This window comes from Sminthopsis crassicaudata, chromosome 4 (assembly GCF_048593235.1).
Source record: "Sminthopsis crassicaudata isolate SCR6 chromosome 4, ASM4859323v1, whole genome shotgun sequence".
In the NCBI taxonomy this organism is placed as follows: Eukaryota; Metazoa; Chordata; class Mammalia; order Dasyuromorphia; family Dasyuridae; genus Sminthopsis; species Sminthopsis crassicaudata.
The window spans coordinates 61,774,703-61,801,752 of record NC_133620.1 but is presented as its reverse complement, the minus strand read 5'-3'; the positions used below and the strand labels follow the sequence as shown (position 1 = coordinate 61,801,752).

Genomic DNA, 27,050 nt, shown 5'->3' with positions numbered 1-27,050 from the left:
TGTAGTTGTTTTGTAAATTTTTGTTGAATTAATTACCAAAAACAAACAAAAATTTAAACAAGATAAATATTTCTCCCCAAAGTGCAGTGTGATACCCCATGCTAGTTTTCTTTTGTCTTTTTGCTTCATTGTTTACCAATTTATATTTTGATTTTATTCAGGTTATTGAATCAACTTTTGTCTTCAATTCCAAATAAATTAGCACATAAATTAAGCCTGTAATATAGTTGTTTTGTTTCATGTTAACTGAATTTGAAATATAGAGGTGTTCTCCCCCTCCCCCCCAAGTCTTTTCAAGATATTTGGGTACTTCTCTTTAAAAGAGACAGTATTATGAGTCCTAATTTCCTTTTATATAAAGTAAACATGGCATAGTGGAGAGAGTGCTGACCCCAAAACCAAAGAAGGCTTAATGAGGTTCAACTTCAACCTCAGATATACATACTGGACAACATGTATTTTCTTTATGTATGACTAATCCACTTTGATGACAATACCTTTTTTGAATGATATCCATTATGATTATCCTTGTATATAGATAATTATCGGAAATTTATGCTTCAGCCTACTTAAGTCCATTGTCTCCTTTGGGTCATCCGCAACTTTGTGGTATTCCAAGATTCACAATCATGTAGTATTACTAAGAAAAATGTATTAATGATGGGTTGTATGGCTTAGCATCATAAAAATTATAGTTGAAAAGGACTTGGTTGTTCATCTAGCCAACTCATTTTTATAGATGAACAAATAGAGGCCTGAGGGATTTAAGTCGCTGAAAGGGATGTTAGTTCAATCTCAGGTTCTCTTGTTTCAGAGCTATGACTTGTATATGTAGTAAACAATTCTGTAGCATTTTAACATTTACAAAATACTTTTCTACTTGTGAGATAGGTTACACAAAAATTATGTTTACATAACTTTGTTCTTCACAAGACTTGCTTCTGTTCTTTAGGAACAAAATTTCATGATATTAAACACATTTTCCTAGAGAATACCTGTGATGTTAAATTTTGCCTTGGAATTCTGAGATAATTTAAAAATAATTTTATTGATTTTAGGATAAATTGGATTCAAATTTTAAATAGAGATCTTTTAAAATCCGGTGAGGTGACCCACCTTACAGACACGTTGCCTGAGCTCTGTGCTCATAGCCTTTGATCATGAACCCTTTAGGAGGTTCCTGTAAGGGCTGAGTTACTATTGAACTATTTTCACACGATATTCCAAAAAGAGCAGAACGCATCTTTGTCCTGAGCATTGTAGAGAAGTACGTATACCACAATATTTTTGGTCATTACCCAGTCATTTGACAATCACTTTTCTCCCGTTGTCTAATCTGATCACTTTTCTAATTTAAAAAAGTATTATTATAAAATTTTTATTCATATGATACCTTTTTTCTCTTTTCATCTCAAAAAGTATATTCTATGTTTGTATGTGTGATGCTTGTTGTGGGAGACAAATATTTACATTTTGTCTAGAAGTGATTGCTTGATCAGAGCATGTAATATTTCTCCTCTTTGAGTATTTACAATTATTAGAGTTACTTGCTTCTTTTGGGAATCTCTAGGTTGACAGTACTTTTGATACTAGTTGCTTTTTTCTTTGATTTACAGATCTCTCCAATTTAGTTCCTTGTTTTGGGTTTTATGCCAGGGACTAGATTTTGTGGGAAGGATCCCTGCTTTAGCTATGCTGACAAATTCATAAGAGAGCAGTTTCTTCAGGGCTTCTCTACTGGAATACCAAAACAGGGCATCCGGGACTTGAGAGCTTCTGGACAACTAAATTTATCTTGTTTGTATATTGGCCCTCTTCATTTGTTGTTGGCTCTGTTTAGGTCCAATTTCAGATGATGATGGGGGAGATTAAATTTGCCTGTTCTTGTGTTGGATTTGCTTGTGGCTTCCTTTTCTATTTCACTTAATGCAAATGTTGTTTGTGTTGGATTTCTTCATAATTCTGTCTGATGTGGGGTCACAAAGTTGGGCAAAACAGAACAACAATTTGAATGGTAGGAATTTCAAGTTTTTACTGAAGTAAATTTAGAAGAATTTGCCTCTATTCATACAACCTTCTTGGTTGGAAATATTAATAATAATAGGTTTTGTTTTTGTTGTTATTTAGTATCATTCCAAATTAATTTTTTTATATTGCAAAAAATTTTTTTTAATTTTTTAAAATTAATTTTATAATTATAACTTTTTTTTTTGACAGTACATATGCATAGGTAATTTTTTTTTTTTTTTTTAATCCTGAGGCTGGGGTTAAATGACTTGCCCAGAGAAGTGTTGTGTCTGAGACCAGATTTGAACTCAAGTCTTCCTGAATTCAAGGCTGGTGCTCTATCCATTGTGCCACCTAGCTGCCCCCGCATAGGTAATTTTTTACAACATTATTCTTTGCACTCCTTTCTGTTCCGAATTTTCCCCTCCTTCCCTCTACCCCCTCCCCTAGATGGAAGGTATTCCCATACATATTAAATATGTTATAGTATATTCTAGATACAATATATGTGCGCAGAACCTATTTTTGTTGTTGTTGTTGTTTGCTGCTGCTAAGGAAGAAATCGATTTAGAAGGTATAAGTAACCTGGGTAGAAAGACAATAGTACAGTTTACATTCAATTCCCAGTGTTCCTTCTCTGGGTGTAGTTGTTTCTGTCCATCATTCATCTACTGGGAGTGAGTTGGATCTTCTTTATGTTGAAGATATCCACTTCCATCAGAATACATCTTCATACAGTATTGTTGAAGTGTATAGAGATCTTCTGGTTCTGCTCATTTCACTCAGCAGCAGTTGATGTAAGTCTCTCCAAGCCTCTCTGTATTCATCCTGCTGGTCATTTCTTACAGAGCAATAATATTCCATAACCTTCATATACCATAATTTACCCAACCATTCTCCAATTGATGGACATCCGTTCATTTTCTAGTTTCTGGCCACTATGAAAAGAGCTGCCACAAACATTTTGGTACATACAGGTCCCTTTCCCTTCTTTAGTATTTCTTTGGGATATAAGCCCAGTAGTAGCACTGCTGGATCAAAGGGTATGCACAGTTTGATAACTTTTTGAGCATAGTTCCAAATTGCTCTCCAGAATGGCTGGATTCTTTCACAACTCCACCAACAATGTATTAGTGTCCCAGTTTTCCCACATCCCCTCCAACATTCATCATTATTTTTTCCTGTCATCTTAGCCAATCTGACAGGTGTGTAGTGATATCTCAGAGTTGTCTTAATTTGCATTTCTCTGATCAGTAGTGATTTGGAACACTCTTTCATATGAGTGGAAATAATTTCAATTTCATCATCTGAAAATTATCTGTTCATATCCTTTGACCATTTATCAATTGGAGAGTGGCTTGATTTCTCATAAATTAGTCCTTTATCAGAACCTTTAACTGTAAAAAATGTTTTCCTAATTTGTTGCTTCTCTTCTAATCTTGTTTGCATTAGTTTTGTTTGTACAAAAGCTTTTTAATTTGATGTAATCAAAATTTTCTATTTTGTGACCAATAATGATCTCTAGTTCTCCTTTGGCCACAAATTCTTTCCTCCTCCACAAGTCTGAGAGGTTCCAAATTATTTTCTTGAATAGCAGGACTAATTTGTAGCACTTAACAGTGTATTAATGTGCCCTTTTCCTATAGCTCAGCCATTGTTTAACATTTTTATCTTTTGTCATCTTTACCTGCCCTGGGATGAAATGAAACTTCAGAATTGTTATATTTACATTTTTGTTGTTGTCAGTCACTTGTTAATGATTTATAATATCCTTTTATTGGTTATTATTATTTTGCTTTTTATTTTGAAAGCTATTCTGGTTGGTTTTCTGGAAAGTCTTTGGACCAGCTTTTGTTTCAGCAGATTAATTACCACAAGAATAGCAGGGATAAAGTCCAAATTCTTGTCTCCTTGCCTGGAGCCTGGGCTAGCTTGGTCTCAGTGGAGGAAATACAGGAGGACTGGCAGCCACCAAGGGTGTTAGATGAAGTGAATCTGTCTGGCTGAATTGGTCCCAGCTTAAATGTTCTATTATAATTACATTATCATAGGTGTGAATCTTGTAAAACTGTATTAAGTACTAAGTACATGTACTGAACTAGAGAACTATTCATCATCATCGTGCTAAACTAGATAACCAATTAGATAACTAATTCCACTGTGTTAGCACCTTGTAAGAATCCTTGTTTTAAGTACAGAGTTCTGGCCCATAATATTATACTATTTGTTTGGATTTTTCACCATTTATCTTTTGGAGAACTAGCTCTTTTTTTTTTTTTTTTTTTTTAAACATTTGTATTCCTTAAATATCAAACCTTTATCAGTTTTTTGAAGATTTTTTTTAATACCAAATTAATACTTTTTCTTCTTAACTCTATCTGCATTGGTTTTGTTTCAACAAAAACTTTTCAATTTTATGTAGTTAAAATTTTTTCTTTATCTTTTATGGCCCTCTAACTCTTAATAGGGTTATCTTCACCTAATCCAGCTCCAAATCCTGTGAGACTGAAACTTTTGAAACATTGGTGGAATCACATAAAATATTTCTTTCATTTAATGAAACAACTTTGGGATAAATGAGAATCCTGATTTTCTTAGAACATAGGAAAATGTATAGTAATCTATATTAAATTAGGAAGTTGGAATTTCTTGCAAATTCTCAAAGTTAGTCTACAACTACAATTACAGTCGACTTAATCAACACATTAATCCAAGACAATTCTAAAGGGCTCATATTTTCTACATTCAGAGAGAGAACTGAGGAACTAAGTGCAGATTGAAGCATACTTTTTCACTTTTCTTCCCTTTTTTTTTGGTGGGGGGCACCATGACTAATAAACATATTTTGTATGACTTCACATAATGGTTTATTGCTTGCTTCTCAATGGGGGAACAACTGGAGGAGAGAATTGGGATTCAAAAAATCATTTTTAATAAATACTAAAGTATATTTTAAAAAAGTAACTACAGCTATTAGGGTCTACAGCACCATAAAAATAGTACATGCTTAAATTAGAGAAAATATAGGTTCTGTGTGAGCTTCTCAATTGAGTCATTATCTCAGATCCAAAGTCTAGTTAGATCACACTTGCATTGACTGAATTATGGCTATTTCCAGAAAGCTTTGATGCTTGAAACTAAAATTGAAAATTAAAAAGTGAATGTTGTTGTTGTTCAGTTGTTTCAATTGTGTCCGATGTTCTGTGATCTCATGTGGGTTTTTTTTTGGCAAAGATATACTAGAGTGGTTTGCTATTTCTATCTCCAGTTTATTTTACAGGTGAGGAACTGAGGGAAACAGGGTGAAGTGGCTTCTCCAGAGTCACATAGTGTCTGAGGGCAGATTTAAACTCCAGTCTTCCTGACTCCAAATCTGGCCTCTGTCCACTGCCTTTCTCCACCTCCTGTTTGATTCCTTCCCAGTTGTCACTCCATTTAAATTGCTTTATTTTCTTATGTTGTTTTCTTACTTTCTTCCTCCATCTCCTCAAGCAACCAAAGACCTGTTTTAGTTTGATCTTTCTGTTTCCGGTGTCTGGCATGTAGTCTGTTGAACACATCTATTTTCTTAAGCAATACTATATATATATATATATATATATATATATATATATATATATATATAGGAATGTTACTGCCTTGTTTATCTAATTAATTAAAGCCAAAAATCCCAATAAGCAAATATGACAATTAAGTCAACTAAAAATTAAGCTCTAAGTATCCTTAAGTCCTAATTCTGTCCTGGTGGGGAAAAATAACATATTTGCTTAATTGCCTGTTTCTAAATCAATTTACCATGAATAAGATCAACCACTAAATCCTTCAAAGTGTGCTCTTAGAATATGAAAACAGTGTAATTTACTTTTTTTTTATTAACTACAGAGCATAGCTTTTTTTTTCCCCCTGAGGCAATTGGGATTAAGTGATTTGCCCAGGGTCATACAACTAAGGAAGTGTTAAGTGTCTGAGAGCAGATTTGAATTCAGGTCCTTCTGACTTCAGGGCTGGTACTCTATCCATTGTGCTACCTAAGCTGCCCCAGAACTATCTTGCTGCACAAGAAAAATCAGATCAAAAGGGAAAAAATGAGAGAAAATGAAATGCAAGCAAACAACAACAAAAAGTGAAAATGCTGTGTGTGAGAGATCCACATTCAGTTCCCATAGTCCTCTCTGGTGTAGATGGCTCTCTTCATCACAAGATCACTGGAGCTGGCCTGAATCATCTCACTGTTGGAAAGAGTCCAGTATATGTTTAAACATGGTAAAAAATGTTAAATCCAATATATGTATACATATTTATACAATTATCTGCTGCACAAGAAAAATCAGATCAAAAAGGAAAACAAACAATAACAGAAAGAGTGAAACTACTATTTTGTGGTCCACCCTGAGTTCCCACAGGCCACCTCTCTCTGGGCGTAGATTGTTCTCTTACAAGATTATTGGAACAGGCCTCCATCACTTAATTGTTAAAAATAGCCTCCCAAGAGGACTTAGGTTGTTATGTCTTCCCTCCCCATTCTACTTCTGTATGTGTCTGTCTGGTCACTCCTGATTAGAAGCCTTCAGAAGTTTCCAGTTGCTTACCAAATAAAAGTTCTTGACATGCAAGGTCCTACTGTTGCTTTTTCATTTTCCTAGCCTTTTCAAATATTTTTTGCCTCCATGCTACTCTCGCCTTTAGCTTAACTGCTACTTCATTTCCAAATATGTCTTATATACCTCTATATCTTGGCTTATCTTTTTCGCCAGATTTGGAATGCTCTTCCTTGAACTCTTTGTTTAAAATTTTTTGGACAATTCTGTTTTCCCATTTCAAATAAGGGCAGAAATGAGGATTTGAACTAGGAATCAGTTTTGTTTCATTTTAACAAAACATGTACTAAATTTGAAGTCGTGGTAATAATCGTCATACTTATTTGCTTCATTTTCTGGACTTTGTGTATTTTAAAATATTTCATCAGTGTACCTGTCCTTTTTAAAAATGTTACTACCCATCTTTTCTTCATGGATTGCCTCCCCCCAATTTTTTCTTGTCAAAGGTCATCCCTTAAATCACTACATCACTACATCCGAAAACTTCTGTATTATTCTGTGTGTGTGTCTACATATACACAGGTAGCCAGATAGCATACTAACCCTTTACAGGCACCTTTCTTAATATTCACATCAACTCTGAAAAGTGGCTGCTCTTTCTATACTCAATTTGTAGTTGAGAAAACAGAGGCAAACATTAATTGACTCTTCTGGGATCTTCCAGCCAGGAGTTGTTGGAATTGGGATCTGAATCCATCCTTTTGATTGCACACTTTCCTCCCTCCCTCCCCAGCTGTCTATCCCTGGCTTAGTGCATTGTTACTATTGAGTGAGTATTGCCTGTTCCTGAGCCATGTGCCCATGGAGGGGATGGGGGTCATCCCAGTGAGATGGTGAAGATGCCAACCATCTTGATGGGAGCCTGTCCTCCTCAAGGATGCACTCATTTCATGTAAAGGGAGTGAGGCAATGCTATGGATAGAGTGCTGGCCCCAGACACTTGGCTCTTACTTGTTTGTGTGACCTGGGGCAAGTCACCAGATGGTATTGCCTCACCCCAAAATGACCTGTTCTTCTTCCCCAGGCCATTGGCCCTCCCTAATCTACCATGCCCTAGGGACTGATCCAGGGCAGCTTGGGGCTTCACAGTGCACAGTAGCCCTGTCTGCCTCAGTTATCTCATCTGTAATGTGTTGGAGAGGAAATGCCAAACCACTGCAGTCTTTCTGCTAAGGAAAGCCCAAATGGGGTCATGGACTCAACTGGGGGAAAAAAACAAACAACTAAACCGCAAAGAAACTGTTTGATCCTTAGAAGTTCATTCAATACTCAACTTCTCACTTTAAAAGTTCTCTTGCAGCTTCTCTTTCTACTGACTAGTTCCTCTCCAAACTACATTTCAAGGAAGGCCAACATATCTTCATTATTCCTCATGTCTGTCTATGTTCTGTGCCGTCCCTCTGGAATAGGTCATCTCTCTTCCCTTGCCCTCCTGCTTTTCAGTTCCCTTTACACATCATCTTTCACTGTCAGATCTAAATTTTTTCTGCATATACTTTTAGTCACAGTCCTTAGCCATGTAGTAAATGCTGAACAAATGTTTTACAGTGACTTGGATAGATGGGAGAGTTAGGTTTGTGGGTTAATAATTCTTGATGTTTTCTTGTTTACCCCTCCCCCCTTTTTTCTGTTATTCAGTATTTCCATTCTTGATAACATTTTGATCAATTTACCTCATAAATTGATGCCTCTCACTATTGAAGCACCTCCAGCAGAAATCTCTTCTTTATGTGTTTGATCTAATCTAATGGGGGAAGGGGATTGGTTTTAGTTTTGGTCTTTATCTTCTTGTAATTTTTTTGAAAGCACCTCAGATTCATGTCAGTTAGGGTCCAAATGTGGTGGTTTTATTTTCTTAATGATGAAAAGAGCTTGTTGCAATACTTATTTACAAGTCTTTCTTTTATTTTTCCTTGTTTGTAATCATCTTCATCTTTTTTTCATCTAAATATCTAGTTGGGATATCTTGCCAAGCTTTCTGTAGAAAGCTTCTCTCTGCTTTGTAATTGTTCATCCTCTTTATAAAAATATTTTTCCTTTGTAAAATTTAAAATCCATTTTATATTCTATGATCATCTCCATTTCTTAAGTGCTACTTGTGCCAAGTTAACATCTTATTGCTTTCTTTAATTTGTGAAGCATATAACCTTATATTTTTTAAGTCACATACCTATTTGCTGATATGTGTGCGTGTGTGAGAGAGAGAGAGGGAGCAGGGAGAGAGATATAAATTCTCAACTAGTTTTGCACTTTTTATATCAGTTTTGTCAAATTAAGAACTTCTAAACTTTCCACTTGAGTTAGATGAATGTCAGTTAATAGTAATTTTTCAGTGTATATAGCAGGAAAAATTTAGAGCTCTGAAAAATAAAAATAAAAAGTTCACTTTTTTTTTTAACTTTTGATCTCTGGGTTTATGATTCATTTCATATTATAAAAACCTTAACTATTTGGGTAATATAGATTAGGAGATTTTACTGCTCCAAATTTTGCTATTTACTAGCCATTTTGCTAAGTGTTCTTGAGTCTTGTTTCCTTAAATGAGTGGTTAAAAAAGAATGGTCTGTTAATGTAATATAGTATAAAATATATAGATCCAGATTTTAAGGGAGAATAGGATTTGTTGTTGGAATTTTAAAATACAAAGCTGAAAAATTCTCTTAAAACAATTTTTTCTTTCTTTTCCAGGTTATATTTCACACTATGTGCTGACTGTATTTACAGAAGATATTTAAAAAACAAACAAACTTTTTTTTTCTTTTTTTTTTTTTTTTTTTTTTTGAAAATTTGATTCCAGTGGAATCTGTGCTTTAGATTTTTGTGTTGTGAATTGTAATTACTTAAGCAATGCCTGTACAAGCTCCGCAATGGACGGATTTCCTCTCCTGCCCAATTTGCACTCAGACATTCGACGAAACGATCCGAAAGCCCATCAGCCTCGGCTGTGGCCACACTGTCTGCAAGATGTGCCTGAACAAGCTTCACCGCAAGGCGTGCCCCTTTGACCAGACCACTATCAACACTGACATAGAGCTCCTGCCTGTGAACTCGGCCTTGCTGCAGTTAGTGGGTGCTCAGGTAGGATGAGCCTTGCACTTCCTATGTTCATTCCTTTCTTTTGTGTGTTTTAAGGAAAAACTAATGGGAAAAATATATATATGAACAGGCACAATTAAAGTATTATATAATGTGCATATGCATTCAATTGAAGGTTTAATATTATTGGTTGAAGAATCCTAGTATTTTTAATCTTTATGTTGTAGAATAAAGTATCAGCAGCAACAACTGGGATGTTGTAGGGAAAAGGACCCCCAAGAAACAGCATACCTCAGTTAGAGGCCATTGGGTTTCCCTTGTAGTCAAGAATACTTGTATTCATATTTGGCCTCAGACACTTAGGAGCTGTTGTCTCTTTTTTCCTCTCAGCCTCAATGTCCTGATCTGAAGAATAGAGTTACCAGAGCTTACCTTAGTATGAGCTTCAAATAATATGAAGTGAAAGGCACACCAGATCTTCAGGTGCTTTAAAAATGCTCATTGGCTGTCATCTTAATTTATTAATTGGAATTTAAGGTCATAGCTAATCAGTTGGAAAAACATCAAATGTTCATGGGTAAGCTGAGCAAATATAATAAAAATGACTACAACCTAAATTAATCTACTTATTTAGTGCCATGCGAATCAAAACTCCTAAGAAATTATTTTACAGATTTAGAAAAAATAGTAACAAAGTTCATCTGGAAGAACAAAAGGTCAAGAATTTCAAGGGAATTAATGAAAAAAAAATACTTATGAAGGTAGCTTAGCTGTGCCAGAACTAAAACTATATTATAAAGCAGTGATCATCAAAACCATTTGGTACTAGCTAAGAAATAAGAGAAGTTGATCAGTGGAATAGGTTGGGATCACAGAACAAAATAGGCAATATAGCGATGTAGTCTTTGATAAAGCCAAAGACTCCAGCTTTTGGGAGATGAACTCACTATTTGACAAAAACTGCTGGGAAAATTGGAAACTGGTATGGAAGAAATTAGGGCTTGTCCTACACCTAAAACCACATACCAAGATACGATCTAGATGGGTTCATGATTTAGACAAAAAATCATATTGTAAGCAAATTAGAGGAACATAGGATAGTTTACCTCTCAGATTTATGGAGAAGGAAGGAATTTGTGTCCAAAGAAAAACTGGAACTCATAATTGAACACCAGATAATTTTGATTATATTAAGTTAAAAAGTTTTTGTACAAAACAAAAGTAGGGCAGACAAGATCATAAGGGAAGCAATAAATTGGGGAATCATTTTTACACTTAAGACTCCTGATAAAGGCCTCATTTCTAAAATAAGAGAACTGACCCAAGTTTATTTATTTTTCTTAGGCGATTGGAGTTAAATGACTCGCCCAAGGGTCACACAGCTAGGAAGGGTTAAGTGTGTCAGGCCAGATTTGAACTCGGGTCCTCCTGACTTCAGGGATGATTCTCTATTCACTGCACCACCTAGTTGCCCTTGACTCAAATGTATAAGAATCCAAGCCATTCTCCAATTGATAAATGGTCAAAAGATGAACAGACAATTTTTAGATGAAGAAATTGAAACCATCTCTAGTCATATGAAAAGGTACCCTTAAATCACTATTGAATAGAGAAACACAAATTAAGACAACTCTGAAATACCACTACACACTTCTCAGAGTGGCTAGGATGACAGGAAAAAGATAATGATAAATGTTAGAGGGGATGTGGGAATATTGGGACACTGATACATTGTTGGTGGAACTGAACAGATCCAATCATTCTGAAGAGCAATCTGGAACTGTTTTCAAAAAGTTATCAAACTGTGCATACTCCCTTTGACCCACCAATGTTTCTGTTAGGCTTATATACCAAAAGAAATCTTGAAGGAAAGGGATCCACATGTGCAAAAATTTGGCAGCTCTTTTAGTAGTGGCAAGAAACTGGAAACTGAGCGGATGCCCATCAGCTGGAGAATGGCTGAATAAGCCATGGTATATGAATGTTATGGAATATTATTCTATAAGAAATGACCAGCAGGATGATTTCAGAGAAGCCTGGAGAGACTTATATAAACTGATGCTTAAGTGAATGAGCAGAACCAGGAGATCATTATCCATGGCAATAAGATTATATACACTATCAATTCTGATGAACATGACTTTCCAACAATGAGATAATTGATGCTAGTTCTAATGGTCTTGTGATGAAGAGAGCCATCTACACTCAGAGAGAAGACTGTAGGAACTGAATGTGGATCACAACATAATTCTCACTCTTTTTGTTGTTTGTTTGCATTATATTTTCTTGCTCAATCTTTTCTTTTGATCTGAATTCTCTTATGAACAAGAGAATTGTATAAATATGCTTATACATATTGGATTTGACATATATTGTAACATGTTTAACATATTGAATTGCTTACCATCTAGGGGAGGGGGGGGAAGGAGAAAATCTGAAACACAAGGCTAAGCAAGGGTCAATGTCAAATTATCCATGCATATATTTTGAAAATAAAAAGGTTTATTAAAAAAGAAAGAAAGAAAGAAATTTAAGGTCACTCAAAAGAATGGGAGGAGAGATATGATTGGATGTGAGTGAACAAGTTATTTTGCATCACAAGTCACTGAAGAATTGTACATTAGAAGTGGGATAAAGAATATGAAAGAAATGTATGGTCAGAAGAGAAAAACAGATGGGTTCTGCTTGTTCAAAAGGGATAACAATTAAGTGACTACCAGGCAGCAGTCACTATGCTGGGTACTTGATACACATAAAAATAACAAAATGTTCCTATTTTCAGGAAACATACAGTTTAATTGAAGGGGAAAATACATATATAAGTATATGCTGATCCATGTTTAAAAAGAATTAATAAACATGTCAGCTAGATGGCAGGGTGGATAGAGTGCTGAATTTGGAATAAGGAAGACCTGAGTTTGAATTGAGCTTCAGGCACTTGGCAAGGCATTTAACCTTGTCTGCCTCAGTTTCTTCATATGTAAAATGGAGATTATAAAAGTACCTACCTCCCAGTTTGAGGATAAAGAACCATAGTTGTAAAGTGCTTGTTGAGCACTATATAAATATTAGTTGTATCTTTTAGAGGTTCAAAAGATGAAATGCAAACTCAAGAATATTAATGTTCCATATAATGTATAATAAAAAGGTTCTAATTTACATAACTGAGATTTTATCTCAGACCCATTAAATCAACAGAAATGTTAAAAAGAGGATCATTATAATCATTAGAAGAAGGATAGACTACTTTCACAAGAAAAAAGCAAGTGGATGAAAAATATCTGCTTTCCAAATAATTTGCAGTTGGATAAACAACCCTGTAGAGCAGCACAGACGATGGGGGGAGGGGGGAGGATATGCTGAGGACTTTTTGACAGTGTGTGTGTGTGTGTGTGTGTGTGTGTGTGTGTGTGTGTGTGTGTGTGTGTGTGTATTTGTCTCTGAGTTAATCTTGGATGGGCTGTGGGAGGGCAGGTAAAACTCTTAAGCCCAGCTGTTGTAGGTGGATTTCATAGAGAAAAAAGAAAACCAAGCACTGTATGTATACCTTTTAGCCCAGCAAAACCATGACTTGGAATGTATCCCCAGAGAATTCCAAAACAGAATAAAAGTTCCTCTAAAAATAGCCACAGCATAATTCTATATTAACAAAAAAAAAACCAGTTGGGAACAAAGTAGATGCCCACAAGGGACTTGGTGAATAAACTTGCCATGTAGAAGTAGATAAATTGTGCCATAGAGTAGCATATTAGTGGACCTCAAATCTTCAGTTGGTGAAATTCAGAGAAGCATGGGGAGATTTGAATAAACTGATAGAATGAAACAGAAGCAGGAAAAGTTTTCTTTTAAATTACTATAATAATGTAAATATAAACATTTATAATAGAAATCCAATTGACTGGATTCTTATATAAAGTGGTTTTATTTAGTTTAGAAGAGTCATGAAGAAATGATTATTGAGGGGGGAAATAAAATATTTCTGACAGTGAGCCGAGTTCAGATTAAAGCAGTACCCCAGGAGCAGCTAGGTGACACAGTTGGATAGAGCACCAGCCTTGAATTCAGGAGGACCTGAGTTCAAATCTGGTCTCAGACACTTAACACTTCCTAGCTGTGTGACCCTGGGCAAGTCACTTAACCCCAGCCTCAGGGGGGAAAAAAAGCAGTACCCCAGACAGGCACAGAATATTTTATGTGCTCTTAACACTCACTTTTTCTTTTAAGAGCAGTATTGGAATGGACTGTCTTTTTAAATAATAGCTTTGTATTTTCAAAATATATGCAAAGAGTTTTCAACATTGAACATTGCAAAATCTTGTGTTCCAAATTTTTTCCCTCCCTTCTTCCCACCCTCTTCTGTAGACAACAAGTAACACAATATATATTAAACATGTGCAATTCTGCTATACATATTTTTACATTTCTCATGCTGCACAAAAATAAAAAATCAGATCAAAAAGGAAAAACAAACAGCATTAAAAAGGTTAAAATGCTATGTTGTGATCCACATTCATTCTCTGTAGTTCTCTCCCTGGGTATGGATGGCCTTTTCTATCCCCAATTTATTGGAATTACCTTGAATCACCGCATTGTTGGAAAGAGACAAGTTCATCACAGTCCAATATAATCATCTTGTTACTCTGTACAATGTCCCTTGGTTCTGCTCATTTTACTTAGCATCACTTCATGTAAGTCTTTCTAGGCCTTTCTGAAATCATCCTGCTGATCATTTCTTACAAAACAATAATATTTCATAACATTCATATTCCACAACTTATTCAGCCATTCTCCAACTGATAAGCATCCATTCAATTTCCAGTTCCATTATTAAACAGTTAAACAATAAACAGTTAATAAACTAAAAATTAAGTGCCTGCTGTTCCACACATTGTGATGAAGACTTTAAAAGGTATATTTCCAGAGTCCCCTCCTTAAACTGAGAGTCTAAGAAGAACTCTCTCTTGTTCAACATCCATCCTTTCCAAACAATAGGAGCCAGTAGGGAATGATAGACTTTTTTTTTTTTTTTTTTTTTAAATTTTTTAAATAATTTAAGTCATTAATTATGGAAAGTCATTTATTTGAATGATGGTTTAATAATAAAGAGCAAAACATCCTTCATTCATTCATTCATTTATTTATTTTGCTGAGGCAATTGGGGTTAAGTGACTTACCTAGGGTCACACAACTAGGAAGTGTTAAGTGTCTTGAGTCCAGATTTAAACTCTGGTCCTCCTGACTTCAAGGCTGGTGCTCTAACCACTACACCACCTAGCTGCTCCAGAATAGCAAAATATCAAGAAAAAGTAGTTTATTTGCCATATCACATTTATTTCTATGTGGATATAATGTTTGTACATTGAAGTGGTTTTTAGATATGTGAATAGAATTTCACAATTTCTATAGACAATGTCTTAAACTTAAAAACTTTAGACTTTCTTCCTCACCTTTTCTAGCTTTTAGATCCTTTCTTACCTACTTAGTACACATTGAATGCTACAAAGTGTGAGGGAATTAGAATTAATTCTTGCTCTTAAAAGTGTATAGATTTTAATGTATAAACAGGTGGTGTCCAGAGAAGGGTGCTTTTATTCAGCAAGGCATGGGGTTGGTGAATATTACAATGGGCCTGTTGATGTGTAAATTCATTTCAGAGCTACTGGTATTGTATACCCACTTTTAAGAAGATCATGATATGCATCTGAAGTAAGCCTGATGGGTGGTGGTATAGGACTAGGTAATTAAGTAATCTGTCCTGTTTGGTGTACAGGTCCCTGAGCAGCAGCCCATTACTTTGTGTAGTGGGGTAGAAGATACAAAACATTATGAGGAAGCGAAGAAATGTGTGGAGGAATTGGCATTGTATTTGAAACCACTCAGCAGTGCGAGAGGTAAGTCTTCTACACTTAGTCCAGTTCCTCTTGAGAGCAATATTAGAAAGAATGGGCGCCTGTTTCATTATCCAAATAATTTTAGTAAAAGTCTTAAAGATGACAATCTGGTGTTGACCTATTTATTTTTATAAACCCAAACTTGTTGTGCAACACTATTTTTAGAAAACACTAAACAGTGACTTTAACATGCAAGATTGTAGAGCCAACCCTCTTTGTATGAGGCCGTCTATTACACTTTTGGATAAGTCTCATTATTTAGAGGTCTTTCTTGCTATCACACTGAAGACTATCTCTTTGAAGCCTCTGTCCATTTTTCTTTATTTTGTATTGTGAGTCCAAACAGTGTTTGAAATTAACTTTGCCATGTTATAGCCCTTTCATCTAGGCAACTGAGGGAGAAAGGTGATACCATGATAGAAAGATGGTTCTGGAGTCAGGAAATCCTGAATTGATGAGCAGACCTTTATGAGCAGTATGGCACTGGCCATTTAATCTGTTTGCCTTAGCTTCTTCAATTATAAAATGGGGATAATAATAGCATATTTGTGAAGATCAAATGAGATGATATTTGTTAAAGGCCCTAGCTCAGTCCCTGGTACACAATAAGTTGTTATTAAATGTTTCTTTTTTCCCTTGAAGATAGCTTTTATGTCATCCTCTTAAATTTTTTTTTTCTATTCTAAGCTGAGCATCCCAATTTGTCATCTGATTCTCATATCATTTGCTGGGTTTTTTCCTTTTGTCACTTTCTAAATGCTATTTCCTTCTTATGATGTATCACCCAGAACTGAACACAGACAAGAGTAGGATAAGATTTAATACCCTTACCCTGAGCACTTTGAATCCCTTTTGAATCCTCCTTGTTATCCTTCATATAACACCTGGTGTTTTTTTTTTTTTTTGTTTTTTTTTTTTTTTTTGTTTGTTTGTTTGTTTTTTTGTTTGTTTCACCTTGTATAGTACCCTAACCAAAGTCCGAGGGAGGAAGGTGCTTTTATTCATTCATTCATCCACTTTATTTATTTATTTATTTATTTATTTATGATTAGCTGCTGTGTAGCTTAAACTATAAGCTAACTATAAAATCCTAAACTTATTATTGTAACTATAAAATCCTAAACTTATTCCTTTCAATTTCATGTTATTGAACTAGGCTCATTGATCTAGTCTGTAGAAATCTTTGTTTTGATTGCAGTTCAGTCATTTATTGTGTCAGCTAGCTACTACTTTTGTGTAATCTCTAGGTTTTAAGTTTGTGCTCTATGCTATTAACCAAAGAACCTGGTCCAAATTGATAACAAGCAGTTAAAGACTACTTTTGCATTCAGGCTGTCTTTCCCATCTTGTTTCTAAGAATAAGGTGTTAGATTTTGTCAACTGTTGTTACTGCAGATCTCCTGCTGTAAAGGGATTTAGAAACCTAGACAAGGGAGCTGTGAACCAGGGAGATTAAGTGGCTTTCCCAACAGGCAGGAGGGGCCCTTTGGTCATCTGATTTTGCAGTCAGTATCCCATGCTGTAGACATTTCCTGTCCAAAAAAGAAAAGAAATGTGATTTGGTCTCTTTTGACACGTTTTCAGATGGATTTTTCCAGATTTACTTTTATCAATATGCTTTTAATAGTAATCATCCCTTTAATGATATGTTTTAAAAGTTTTTCAGGACCTCATCTTTTTTTTGTTGTTGGTTAGATTTCATTGTCATCTGTTTCTAATTTTGCAAAAAACCCTAACTGGTTCACTAGTAACATTTTCCTGGTTTTTCAAGTTTCTTTTAGTCCTAGAAATATAAATTTGCCAAGGGCAATGAGGTACTCATTTTGTTTCACTTCCCTAGCCCTTTTTGTTCTCACTTTTCTTGTTGACATGTTGGTTCTCTTTTATGAAGAAAGCACTTCTGTCTTTAGGAATATGCCTGCCCCCATGGAACACATTGATCACCAAATATCTGCTTCTGCAATTGGCATAGAGTAGTCCCTGAAATTCATATAACACACACACACACACACACACACACACACACACACACACACACACACACACACACACACACTGTTTCTACTTTTTTTCCTATGACTTGAAAAGAACATCTACTCTTGTCCTTAGCATTCCTTGTCAGCCTCAGCATTCTCAGCTTTAGAATTATTGTCATTGTCATCGTCATCATAAGTCTATACTCATTCTTAGAGCCATCTTTTATATCTGGTCTTGTTGCTATTTTTCTATACATTTTTATAATTTTTGATGAGTTCCTGCTCAATCTTCTCTTCATCTTTTTCCTCTCCCAATTATCAAATATTTTTAAGTTCTTAACTATGTGCTAGAGAATTTGAAAGGTATTTAGTGTACAAATAGAAAAGCAAAAATGGTCCCCTATATTCTTTTGGCTAATTCATATATTTATTTTTGTAATTTATTGGTTGTCTAGACCCCTGAAATGATCAGTACAAGATCACAGCCATTCTCTAATCTGTGGATTTAGGGTTATTTTAGGTTTTTTGGTTTTTTTTTTTTTTTTCTTTTCCCCCCTGAGGCTGGGGTTAAGTGGCTTGCCCACCGTCACACAGCTAGGAAGTGTTAAGTGTCTGAGACCACATTTGAACTCAAGTCCTCCTGAATTCAAGGCTGGTGATCTATCACTGCGCCACCTAGCTGCCCCCTAGTTTTTTGTTTTTGTAACATGATTGGAGAATGATTAAGCCTCAAGAAAAGATGAATAAATGAGAAGATTCTTAAGAACTCATAGTACAGGCAGTATCTCATAATCTTCTATCTCTGCAAGGATAGAGAGGAACATTGTCCTGTCTTTTCCTCAGAACCAATCTTGAGATTGATAATAATAATTGCACGGGGATTGAAATTCATATTTTTGTTTTGTTTTGGTTTTTTTCCATTGACAGTACTATAATAATGAATTTTTGCCCTTGCATCACACTCTGTCAGTTCATGTACATCTTTGAATGTTTCTTTAAATTCTTCCTGTTTTCCTTAAGGCTCGGTAATATTTCCATATTACTGTACCTACAACATTGTATTATTCATGTACTATAATTTGTTTAGCGATCCCCTAGTCAGTGGGCATTTATTGTGTTTTTTAGTTGTTTTTAACACTATATAGCAATAAAGATCTTTTGCAAGACTGTCGAATATTTTTATATAATTACGTCACCCTTTCTATGACATCCTTAAGATACAGGTGGGCCTTTTTAAAATTTTTTTTTAATTTTTTTATTTTGAACTTATCCAATAATAAGATGGGCATTTTCATGTATGTACATGAAATTGAGTATTGCGTAAATAATATTATATACATGCTTTTTGCATAATATATTCCAATTCATGTAATTCAATTTCTTTCTTTTTTTTTCCCCTGAGGCTGGGGTTAAGTGACTTGCCCAGGGTCACTCAGCTAGGAAGTATTAAGTATCTTAGACTAGATTTGAACTCAGGTACTCCTGAATTCAAGGCTGGTGCTCTCCACTGCGCCACCTAGCTGCCTCCCATGTAATTCAATTTCAAATCCAGGCTACTTATCTGTGAAATATTCTGGCCTTCTGCTCTTATGCATTTTTAAAAAGATGTTCTAGGGACCCTCTTTCTCTTCTATAATTTCCTCTTTCTCCCTCCCTTTCTTATTTCAGAAAACCAGGAAACATAAAACGCACAAAGAGCCTTTTAAAATAAAATTCAGAACAATTTAGGTAAAACAAATTCCAGAAATTTATTTATTTCATATTTTGAGTCCATCATCTTTCTTTTGGTGGTTCATTATCAGTCCTGTGGCCCTGGTTCTTTTCCTCTGCTGAAAAAATACTGCTGTAAATATTTTTTGTATGTATCGTTTCTTTGCTTTTTTGATCTCTTTGTTGTTGTAAATGCTTAATGGTATCAGTGAATCTTCAGATAGATAGTTCAGTGGCTTTTGACTGATTCCCACTGTTATCACAAATTAGGTTAAATTTTATGATTGCTAACTTAACCTCCATCTTACAGTCTAGATTAATTTTTATATTGTCTTTTAAAGGAGTAGGCCTGAACAGCACTACTCAGAGTGTTCTGAGCCGCCCAATGCAGAGGAAATTGGTGACGTTAGTCCACTGCCAACTAGTGGAAGAAGAAGGTCGAATTCGTGCTATGAGGGCAGCTCGATCTTTAGGGGAACGGACTGTCACAGAACTAATCCTCCAGCACCAGAATCCTCAACAACTTTCTTCTAATCTTTGGGCAGCAGTCAGGGCCAGGGGCTGCCAGTTCCTTGGACCAGGTAAAAGATATTTTAATGATATGTTGAATATGTATCATTTATCTTTATTAGTTGTTCTTGAAATCTTGTCTAGGATTACTGAAGACATTTGAATTTCCAGAGGTTCTTGTTTTATTATTTTGGTGAGGGAGTTATTCCACTCTTTTGAATTGTGCAAAAATCTGAAGTGTAATACTATTAATACTAAAACTTTTCCCAAAATTTTTACTCAGTTTGTATGGATTTGTGCCATGATTTAATCTCTTCATTTACTCATTAACATTGATTGTACTGGGTAATAACCTGATGGTACTAAGGTATCTCAAAATGTTTGTCTCTGTAAGTGGACTCCATATTGTCCATATTGCTGTGGACATAGTTCCTCTTAGTGATATCACCTGTCACTTCTCACTGTTATTCTCTGCTCTCTTTTCAAATTATACATTTGTCTTAATTATTCAAACTTGTAAAAGCTAATTCTTTTATATATATATATATATATACATATACATATATATGGAGGGTCATTTAAAAGCTGTAGTTAAGGATGCTAGGAGAAATATCAGCAGTCTCAGATGTGCAGATTATACTAGTCTGATGGTCGAAAATAAAAAATTAAAAAGCCTCTTGGGGATGAAAGCAGGGAGTGAAAAGGCTGACTTGAAGCCTAACATGAAAAAAAAAAATCCAAAACCCTAAGGTCATGGCATCTTCTTTTGCTTACTCCTAGCAGTTAGGAGAAGAAATGGAAGTTGTGTTAGTTTGGATAGTTGTGGGCTCAACGATCACTGTAGCTGTGAAATTGAAATTTGTTGAAAAGAAAGCCCACAAAGGCCCATAGAGTCAAAGTGGCGGTTTTTGTAGTAGCGTACGGCTTTTGAGTTGTCCTCCTGGAGGAGAATTGAGTAATGAGATAAAATCCATCAATACTTAAAGAAATTAACTATATTTATTGAAAGGAACAATTGAAGCTGAAGTCTAAATACTTTGACCACATTATGACAAGACTCATTTGGAAAAACTAATTCTGGGAAAGATTGAAAGTAAAAAGTACAGCAGAGTGTAAGTGTTATGGAAGCAATGAACGTGAATTTGGGATGGACTTGGTGAGATAGTGGAGGATGGATGGGCCACAGGCCACAAAGAGTCAGGCAAGTTATGCATAGACAGAGGAATTGAATTTTTCTGGTAAGGAATTTTGTTAGTTAATGTCTAATGCCCTTTTCTGATCTTAAGATCTTATCTTATGAAGTACTTTGTCCAGACTGGGAGGGAATGTGATACTATATTCAGTGTCAAACCTGAGAACCTACAAGAATTTTCCTATGACAACTCAGAATAAATTTGGTTTTTACCTGACTTTTCCAGCAATGCAGGAAGAAGCCCTGAAACTGGTCCTGTTGGCCTTAGAAGATGGATCTGCTTTGTCTCGAAAAGTCTTGGTTCTATTTGTGGTGCAAAGATTGGAGCCACGATTTCCTCAGGCCTCAAAAACCAGCATTGGACATGTTGTTCAGCTATTGTACAGAGCCTCCTGTTTCAAGGTACAAAGCTGGCATAAATTGGGTACCAGGATTTAAAGAAATAGATTCATTCTCTTCCTTCACATAGAAATGTTAAATGAATCAAAACTGCCTGAGTGTTCTTTGAAAGTCTTCACTAGATTAAAAGAACAGTATATTAAGTGTTGCTCAAAGTTGAGCAAACTGGAACTTAGAAAGTTTTGCTATATAAAAATTTCTATCTTGATGATACTTATTAAAATAAGATTTATCCTGATAGAAAAGAAACAATTATTTTATATCATCAGTTCTGAGAAGTAACTGTTTAAAACTGTTCTTTGAATATGAAATTGTAAAATAAAGGTTTATTAAATATAGGTGGTACTAGAATTTGGGATTGGTCTTCTGAGTTGTTAGAGCTTTGACAAGCCTAGTTAAGTTGTTAAAGAGAATGTTAAGAGTTTTAAGATTTGAAATGGACTAATCAGGTTATTAAGAATTTGTTAAATAAAAATGTCAAGATGAATTTTCTTTTAAAACAAGATTAAAATGATTTAGCACTTTGCAAATATCAAAAATGCTTGCTTTTTCATTTAATAGTATTGTAACATACAAAATAACAGGTTTCCTATCACTAATCTTTCTTGTGAAATAGTGTTTTCTTGGCATTGATAAATTCCTTTGGCTATATTTATTCATTCTTCCTATTGCAGTCTTTTAGGAAACCATACAATTTGAAGACACAACTTTCTTGAGGGCAGAAGGATGAATTTATTTTATAGTATGGGGGTCAGAAAGCAGAATTTTGGTTATGTTTGTACATTTGCATTATAATCATAATGTGGCCTATATTATTGTCTGGTGTGTGTGTATTGTTGTATTCCTCAGGTGACAAAACGTGATGAAGATTCCTCCTTAATGCAATTGAAGGAGGAGTTTAGGACATATGAAGCTCTTCGTCGGGAACATGACTCCCAGATAGTTCAGATTGCCATGGAGGCAGGCTTGCGCATTGCCCCAGACCAATGGTCTTCTCTTCTTTATGGAGATCAGTCACATAAATCTCACATGCAGTCTATTATTGACAAGGTAAAGTCTCTTTTTGTTCCTTATTATATCTGACTTATCTTTAAACTTTCATTACTTGGAAAGCAAACAGCTCATAATTTGTACATATAAGTTTCATTTTCTAATGGTTCTCTAAGGTAGACATTTACTTTTTATGAATAGACAAATTGATCAATGTCAGTATTTGTTCCTTAGGGTCATTGTCTATTCTTAAGTTCACATTGTTTTAATCTCTCTTCTCTTTTTTGAGTTTCATTATTCAGTTCTCCAGATATATTAAATACAATAGACTATAGCCATAAGTACAATTACTAATCCTAGACATTTGGTTAAAACCTAATTTGAAGGAGCTTCTAATTATTATATGGACATGGCTACTTTTATCAAAATATTCTCCCAGGATCCCCCTAACAACTCTGACACATATGTCCCAGTTCTGGAGTTCCTCGAGTTCCTCAAGTAAACTCTTAAGGAATCTGTGGAACTTGTGAAATCTGGGAAGGAGGCTTTTTTTTTGTCTTGGTTTATAATTAACTTTTAAATCTAAATAGACAACTATCAGATGTGGATTTGTCTCTGACTTATATATTATCTCTTCAATTTTAGGCAGAGAGACTTTTTCCACATTAATTGCAGAAAGAAAAGGTCATGTTTTGGATTAGTGAGTAAAGTGGTTATTCTTACATATGCTCTGAGGCTTTGAGGGTTATAATTTGTTATCACTTTCTTCATTGATAATCTTTTTATGATTAGAAAGATTATGAATTGTCACTGCTTAATGCTGCTAGAGAAATAAATCCTCTCACTTTGTCAAGATAAATCTTTTCTGCAGTAATAATAGTATGTATGTTACCACCTTAGTATAAATGAAATTTATATATATATATTAGTATAAATTAGTATAGATGTCTCTTTAGTCTCTTGCTTGTATGGATAGAGATGATTGCATGACTAAGAGCAAAAATATTCAAATAGAGATTCTAAAATGTGCACAATTATAAACTTGTATTACAGTTTTGAAAAAAGTTACTGTATATTAACTTTATTAAGATCATGCTCATGTGTGCCCTCTTAGAACTGATTTTTCTTAAGTGTATTTTTTCTGAATTATCATTTTTTTCCTATATCATTTCTGTCATTTTTCTATCAGTTTTTTCTGTGTGTAAATTGTTTTCTTTGATTCTGAACTACTCCATGTCTTATTATGTTTTCATGTCACTTTAAAAAAATGTTTTTAATTTAAAAAATTTTTTTCACATTTGTCACTTCTTGAAGTGCAACAATATTTCTATGCATTCATGTCACAATTTCTCTTTGTGACAGTCTTCCAATGATTTTCTACTAATTAATAATGTTGCTATTTGGGGCAACTAGGTGGCGCAGTGGATGAAGCACCAGCCTTGAATTCAGGAGGACCAGAGTTCAGGTCTGGTCTCAGACACTTAACACTTCCTAGCTGTGTGACCCTGGGCAAGTCACTTAACCTCAGCCCCCGGGGGGGGGGGGAATGTTGCTATTGATATTTTTAAAGAGGTTTTTTTTTGTTTTGTTTTGTTTTTTACTTTAAAAAAAAATTCTTTAGAGTATCTGTTGGATCAAAACTTCTAAACCATACATTTCACATGACTGCTCAAAAAATTCAAGTGGTTTCTGTTAACTTTTGGATAACATTTAAAGTATATCCATTTAATTCTTTTCAGACCATATTAGATATTAATTCACTATACAGTTTGGCTAAAAGTGGCCTTGCTTTTCTCTGCACCTATGTGTGTGCTGCCCCCATGCTTATAAGGCCTTCCTTCCTCTGTTCTACTTCTTAAAATTTCTGGTGTCTTTTATTGTTTTGGGTTTGGGGTTAAGTGACTTGGCTAGAATCACAGCTATTATGTGTTAAGTATATGAGGCCAGATTTAAACTCAGGTCCTTCTCAGGGCCAGCTTTCTCCACTGTGCCATCTAGCTGACCCCTTTGATGTCTTTTAAAGGATAATTCAAACACTGCCCTCACAAAAGCTATTAGTTTTTCCTAAATTAGTTTGCATTTCATATTGTAGATATTTTCTATGTGTACATAGAAGCTTGCTGAAGGCAAAATCTGTTTCATTTTTTTGCTTTTTTATCCCCATTTCCTAGCAGAGTACCCATATAATAGATGATTCATAAATTTCTATCTTTCTTACAACATAATGCTGAATTGCTTTTCCAGAAAGATTGCTATCATTTCACAATTCCACTAGTAGTATAATGTGCCTATTTCTTCACAGCTCCACCAGTGGTGAATTAGGTATTGTAATATGTCTCAGAAGTTATTTTTAATGAAGATTTCTTTAAATAAATTTTCAGGTAGTTATTGATAATTATTTTTTCTACCTATTTGAGGCTTTTGATTATTTAGAGAATGGTGGTCTATATATTCAGATTAACTTTTGTGATTAGAAGGAATTTGATGGATCGAAATTGTGACAAAGTGAATCTTTCCCCCAGGTAAAAAATGAGATGCAGTAAGCCACAAAAATGAGTGATTTAAAAAATTTTTTTTCCTTTGGAAATGAAAAAGGTTGTCTAACCTCTGGGAAAGTTAATATTTATCTTTTTTTAAGTTGCAGACCCCAGCCTCATTTGCACAGAGTGTTCAGGAATTAACAATTGCTCTTCAGAGGACTGGTGACCCTGCAAATCTGAATCGTCTGCGACCCCATCTGGAGCTATTAGCAAATATTGACCCGAGTCCAGGTAGCTAACCTTTATGTATTGTAGTGCTTCTCTGGGTGTCTCATAAGCTCCCAACTCTCACTACCTCCTCCATTTCCTATCGCTAGAGAGGGCGACCCTGTCCTTCAATCCACCAGGTCTACCCCAGGGTGACCTCCTCGGCTTCTCCTACTCTCATCCCCATGTCTTGGTGGTCGCTGAGGCCCTGGCCGTGCTTTTCCAGTATGTCACCTCCTCCTTTGAGCACAGGCCCTCATTGCCTCACATTGGGACATTGCCACAGGTGCCTCCGGTCTCTTCCCCACCTTGGAGGCTCCACTTAGGTACACGCTCCCTCAGCTCTATCAGGTTTGCCCTCATTTGGCATTCCAACCCATTATCACTTGGCTCCATTCTCATGTTCCAGTCTTCTTGTGTCCTTCTTCCTAGCATGAGCTCTGTGCTGGACCAGTGGCCCTGGCCCCATTTTGTGCCCATCACTCAGCTCTGAGCCGCCTTCTCTTTTGGGGCCTTGGAGTCGGGCAAGCCACTTGTCATTTCTTAGGTTCTTTCAATTCCATGCATGCGCTTAAAAAGTTCATGAGGGAGAGATGCAGTCACACTGCTAATATGCAAGTTTCAGCCATGTAGGTAATACTTATTAAGTGAAGCGACCATATGACAACTCAGAGAAACTGGCCAACAGGAAGCAGTTGAGAGATCCCTGTTAGGCTGAACACACAAGTCATGCCCGAGGGCACCTTGAGTTGAGGAAGGTTTTATGACTCCTCAGAGCCAGTCCACCACTGAGGCTCCTTCTATTCCAGCCCTCCAGTTATTGCCTTTGTGGCTCCACCTTGGGCAGGGGGACCTTCACAATTGGAAGGGACTGCAGATGCCAGCTAGTTAAACTCATTTGTAAACAATTCCTCTGTATTCCCCCAACTATGGATGTACCATCAAGGTCCTATCTTTAGCCATTTCTGTTTTTGTTTTTGTTTTTTCTCCATTCTATTTTGGTGACATCATTCTCTCTCATGGTTTAGTTAACATCTTTGTGTGGATGACTTTCAGATCTATCTATCTATCTAGTCTCTTTTTCCTGAGTTCTCCATGCTTGCATTTTTTATTGCCTTGTAGATATTACAAACTAGATATTCCAGTGTTATTTCAAACTCAGCATGTTTAAGCTTCTTATCTTTGTCCCCAAAACCACTTCTCTTACACTTCAAATTACATGGATTTACAATTTTGGCAATTATCTTTGATTTCTCATTTTTCTTTGCACCAAAGGATACTAGTACCATCACAACATCGCTTATATTTATCAGATCATGTTATTTGTGTACTGAATACATCCTTAATAGTCCTTAATATCTCTTAAGATCATATCATATATTTTTCATTTGAGTTAACTGCCCTCAGAAGTAAGACATTTCCATAAGATCCAATCTTCTTTTCTAGTCTTGTTACATGTGACTTCCCTCATGTAATAGAACCATATCTCCTACCTCTTCCTGAACACATCCTTTCTTTTATCTCCTTCTCTTGAAATCTCTGGTGTCATTCTAGATTTAGCTCAAATATTATCTAATTCCTAAAGTCCTTTATTCATCTTGGATTTATTTTAAATATGTTGCTGGGGGAAAGAACTTTTTATCTTTAAAATTCTTGTGCCTGGCACACAGAAGATAATAAATGTTTATTGATTCATATATGGCTCATAAAAACATAGTACAAAAATGTTTAGGATATGGTAATCAGTATTAAATTTTTGACATTTTTTAATAATTTTACAGGTTTTAAAATTTTAAAATAGCGTCTTTTTGTTAACATTGAACTGTGTTATAGTAGCAGTACACTTGGTTAAAGAACAAGATAAGCTGCCTTTGTTTTAGGAATAGAGGGTAGATGTGTAATCTTATTGGGAATTCTCTATACTATAATAGGTCAGCCCTTTGAGATTCTGAATCTTAGACAGACTGCCTGTTGTCTTTGCAGTTCTCAGCCCA

At 35.3% G+C, this 27,050-nt stretch overlaps 1 protein-coding gene across 3 annotated transcripts in view; it reads left to right on the top strand.

Annotated features, from left to right (window-relative positions):
* RC3H1 (ring finger and CCCH-type domains 1) overlaps positions 1 to 27,050 on the top strand; it is a 61,652-nt gene that overhangs the window by 14,407 nt on the left and 20,195 nt on the right. For 2 of the 3 annotated variants that reach the window (XM_074308394.1, XM_074308393.1), the window contains exons 2-7: positions 9,294 to 9,683; positions 15,412 to 15,532; positions 19,560 to 19,799; positions 21,147 to 21,322; positions 22,169 to 22,369; positions 24,948 to 25,080. In XM_074308394.1, coding sequence (XP_074164495.1) covers positions 9,453 to 9,683; positions 15,412 to 15,532; positions 19,560 to 19,799; positions 21,147 to 21,322; positions 22,169 to 22,369; positions 24,948 to 25,080 — 1,102 coding nt within the window. In that variant the 5' untranslated portion in view covers positions 9,294 to 9,452. Of the gene's footprint in view, positions 1 to 9,293; positions 9,684 to 15,411; positions 15,533 to 19,559; positions 19,800 to 21,146; positions 21,323 to 22,168; positions 22,370 to 24,947; positions 25,081 to 27,050 lie in introns of those variants that run through there. The other variant, XM_074308395.1, reaches the window with a different exon arrangement.